This window comes from Salvia splendens, chromosome 9 (assembly GCF_004379255.2).
Source record: "Salvia splendens isolate huo1 chromosome 9, SspV2, whole genome shotgun sequence".
Classification (NCBI taxonomy): Eukaryota; Viridiplantae; Streptophyta; class Magnoliopsida; order Lamiales; family Lamiaceae; genus Salvia; species Salvia splendens.
The window spans coordinates 4,802,700-4,806,698 of record NC_056040.1 but is presented as its reverse complement, the minus strand read 5'-3'; the positions used below and the strand labels follow the sequence as shown (position 1 = coordinate 4,806,698).

At 42.8% G+C, this 3,999-nt stretch overlaps 1 protein-coding gene across 1 annotated transcript; it reads left to right on the top strand.

Moving 5' to 3' along the window:
- Window positions 1-654: 654 nt before the first annotated feature.
- On the top strand, window positions 655-1,708 carry LOC121747856 (putative germin-like protein 2-1). The gene is made up of 2 exons (XM_042141993.1): window positions 655-816; window positions 975-1,708. Exons 1-2 carry the CDS (start codon window positions 693-695, stop codon window positions 1,538-1,540), a joined length of 690 nt encoding a protein of 229 aa, XP_041997927.1. The 5' UTR covers window positions 655-692; the 3' UTR covers window positions 1,541-1,708.
- Window positions 1,709-3,999: the final 2,291 nt, after the last annotated feature.

The window sequence follows — 3,999 nt, the reverse complement described above, 5'->3', positions numbered from 1 at the left end:
ATTTTATTTTTTTCTTCAATAATATAATATGCTTTTGTTTGATTGCTTAGCTGTTAAATACTAGTATTGTTTATTATTCTCAACTATAGTACATAAGTGGAGTACTTACTTTTTAGTAGCATTTAAGTTCAAATGTTTGGCTAATAATTTATTATTAGAGTTGATTATTTCGTTTAATTGAGTTATCAATTTTTTTAACCTTAAAATTTTAGTGAAAATAAGGTTGCATTGTTACAGAAATATTGAGAGAGAAGATTCAAACAGACTTTAAATATCACGACATTGTAGCTGGCTCGAAATATTTACAACATAGAAAAAATAGAATCTGCAAGCATAGAAAGGTATGGTGATATCACAGTTGCTATTTATATGCTGATGATAAGGTATAGTGTTGTGTTCCAACAAGTTCATACGTCGATGCTTAATACTACTATTGTTTTTGGCTATGGTGAAAATGAGATATTAACAGCCTTGACTTTTCTTGTCAAAAAGCACGTAACCTAATTCTGCATAGGTAGTCAAGTGGTCGACTCAATATTTAAAAATAAATTAATTTAATTGTTGTGAGTAATGTAGACTACTACTTTTTTTATCCTATAAAAAGAGGGTTTCTCACAATCAGTTTCTCATCACAATTCACAGATACAACAAAACTGAAAGTGAGCAGCATACCTATCAGCTTAGTAATCAAAATGAAGATTGGTTTTACTTTTTCCGTCGTTGCTGCTCTGTTGTCGTGGGCTTCGATTGCATATGCAGCAGATCCGAACCCTCTTCAGGATTTCTGCGTTGCTCTTCCTGATAACATGGCCGATGGTAATTCGATTTACTAAAATTTACATTATTAAGGGACAGTTTGGTAGGAAAGATAAATAAAGCAATAATCAAAACATGATCAGAATACATATGTTTTGTTATTGCCCTCATAACAATAGTATTATAACTGTACGTACTAATAAATTGTTTGCATGTAGTTTTTGTGAATGGGAAGTTTTGCAAAGACCCCAACTTGGTGGTTGCGGAGGATTTCCTATTCCAGGGTCTCAACATTCCCGGAAACACATCCAACCAGCTCGGATCGGCCGTGACTGCAGTCAACGTTAATCAGCTTCCGGGCCTCAACACGCTGGGCGTTTCTTTGGCCCGGCTCGACTTCGCCCCCTACGGGTTAAACCCACCCCACACCCACCCTCGCGCAACTGAAGCATTCCTGTTGTTGGAAGGGGAACTCTACGTGGGTTTCGTCACTTCCAATCCCGCTAATGCAAACCAGAGGAACAAGCTCTTCACCAAGTACTTGAAAGCCGGAGATGTCTTCGTCTTCCCACAAGGCCTCATCCACTTCCAGATAAACGTCGGCAAGATCAACGCTGTTGCTTTTGCTGGCTTCGGTAGCCAGAATCCGGGCGTCATTACCATTGCCAACGCGGTGTTTGGGTCGGACCCGAAGATCAACCCTGATGTGTTGGCCAAGGCCTTCCAAGTTGAGAAGAATATCATCGATTACCTTCAGGCTCAGTTCTGGCCCAACTCCAACTAAACATTATTCTATTTTCGTCTTTGAGATGAGGCAGACAATATATATGTTGTCTTTTTTACTTTAAACTAAACAGTTTTTACTTACTACAACTGCTCGACTCTGGGAAAGTTATGTATTCCCAAAGTGCATCGGTGATGATTTTACAATAAAATTCATGTTATACCACAATAATTTTCCTCTCAAGCCTAAGACACTATATCCTTTGTTGTCATTAAATAGATTGATTGCATGTTACGGACGTCCTCCGTAACGTGACCGGCTATCTATCTTCTCGGACGGATAGGGTGATCAATCCTTCGACAAGCTCGAAGGAAGGCTCACGGATTTGCTGAGTCACAGACGTTCTCCGATCAACAGCAAATAGGGAACAATAATTATACTAGATACTCAAGACAAGTTTAGGGAATATATTATATTCATTGAATGATTAGAATGATAACAAGCTCTCCTATTTATAATACTAGAATACTACTACTCTAACTTAATGAACAAGAAACAAATATCTAAACAAATATGGGAAAGATATGGTGAATAAGGGAAAACTAAATAATTAGAAGATCCTAAGAGATATGATAGATATGATCGTATCAACTCCCCCACGGTTGAAATCCACCTTGTCCTCAAGGTGGGAACCATAAAGCAACGACGAGAGTTGAAAGCAAACGCTTTGGCGAGGCGTCTCCTCCTGGATCAAACCCATATCGAACAGCTGAACGTCCCCCTTCTTCACCTTTGTCAAAAATCAACAAAGGAGACCCAATGTTGTCGGCAAAATTCCATGCCAAAACGAAAAGCTTGTCCATGCTTCCAAGAATGCCCAAACATGACGTGTCATTGCGCGGAGGGATCAAGCTCGCATCAGTGTCGAGCGATGTTGATCGAGGATTCAGACGTGTAGCATCCATAACATGCAAATCCCCATAGATAAAGGCAATCTCCTTCAAATGTATTGGAAAGGACGGTGCAACTTTATTTCCAACTAATGCACATAGATAAGCACCAACATTTTCACTAAAACAATTCTCAACAACATCGGGAGATGTCATTCGAGCAGCGTCGAGAGATGCGACGACCTTCTTCACTTCCTCAATGGAATCAACCTCCTCGTCGCCATCTAACAATGTTTCTTCCTCTCCACTGATATAGGGGCTGCACGGCGGAGAGATCATAGCTGGTGGAGGCAGTTCATCTAACAATCCACCTTCCCCTCCGCTGTCATCGTCGGGGCTGCAAGACGGAACTGTTGGGGGCAGATTCGAAGATGGGACAGCAGCTACAGCGGGCAGTGACGCTGTTGCACGACAGTGGCTTGTCATGCTCAAGCAAGATGACGAGCGTTGTGGTGGTGGTGGCGGGACAACAATGACAGTTAGTTGTGAGTTGCTAGATGGGTCGTGGTGGACATCAGCGTCCTCACCATATCCAACAGAGTCACAATCATAATCAGGGTAATATATAGATGCGATCTCTTCATAATCCAGGTTACCCATCGACACCTCAGCGCCCGGCGGGTCCCAACAGGATGGTTGGCGAGAAGGCTCGTTCTGCAGCTGCAGAAATTGATGAAGCGGGAACCCCCTGTACGTTGGTGGCGGTCCATAGTCGAAGGGATGATAGTGCTCGGGCAGTTGATAACGAGTTTGGTGGAGGTGGTACGGGCGGCGTCTATCCGGCTGATATGGAGGCGACGGTGTGTACCTGTCCGACTGGTGGTGTTGTGGCCGCCGGTACGTAGGCTGGGTGTAACGCCGATGCCGCTTGTCCCAATCAGCGCGTCGTTCCAAGTTTGCGACCCGGCGATCCATCTTATCGAAGCGCGCGTTCAATTGCTCAAACCCCAGCGTGATCGGGTCCGTCGATTGAGGCCTACCTCCAATCTCGCCGATATTCCGCTGACGCGTCGGCCCCAATTGCAGTGTTTCAGTCACTGGCACTTCGGACTCCATTAGATTTCGTTTTCACAGATAATGATGAGTTTCGGGATGAAAGAATATGGAGGATTAGGTGTGGCCGTGGTGGTGGAGCTGCGGCTGATTGTTTTTCTTTCTTTCTTTTTTTTCTTTTTTTTCGACGGGGGCTGGGAAATAATTTGGGGGATACGGATGAAGACGGAGGATGAGCACGGGATGAAAGCACCAGTTGTTACGGACGTTCTCCGTAACGAGGCCGGATGGCTAACTTCTCGGACGGATAGGGTGATCAATCCTTCGACAAGCTCGAAGGAAGGCTCACGGATTTGCTGAGTCACAGACGTTCTCCGATCAACAGCAAATAGGGAACAATAATTATACTAGATACTCAAGACAAGTTTAGGGAATATATTATATTCATTGAATGATTAGAATGATAACAAGCTCTCCTATTTATAATACTAGAATACTACTACTCTAACTTAATGAACAAGAAACAAATATCTAAACAAATATGGGAAAGATATGGTGAATAAGGGAAAACTAAAT

Coding starts and splice junctions, on each gene's coding strand:
- LOC121747856 (XM_042141993.1), top strand. CDS start 693: ATGAAGATTGGTTTTACTTTTTCCGTCGTTGCTGCTCTGTTGTCGTGG. Junction 817..974: donor TCCTGATAACATGGCCGATG/GTAATTCGATTT, acceptor GTTTGCATGTAG/TTTTTGTGAATGGGAAGTTT.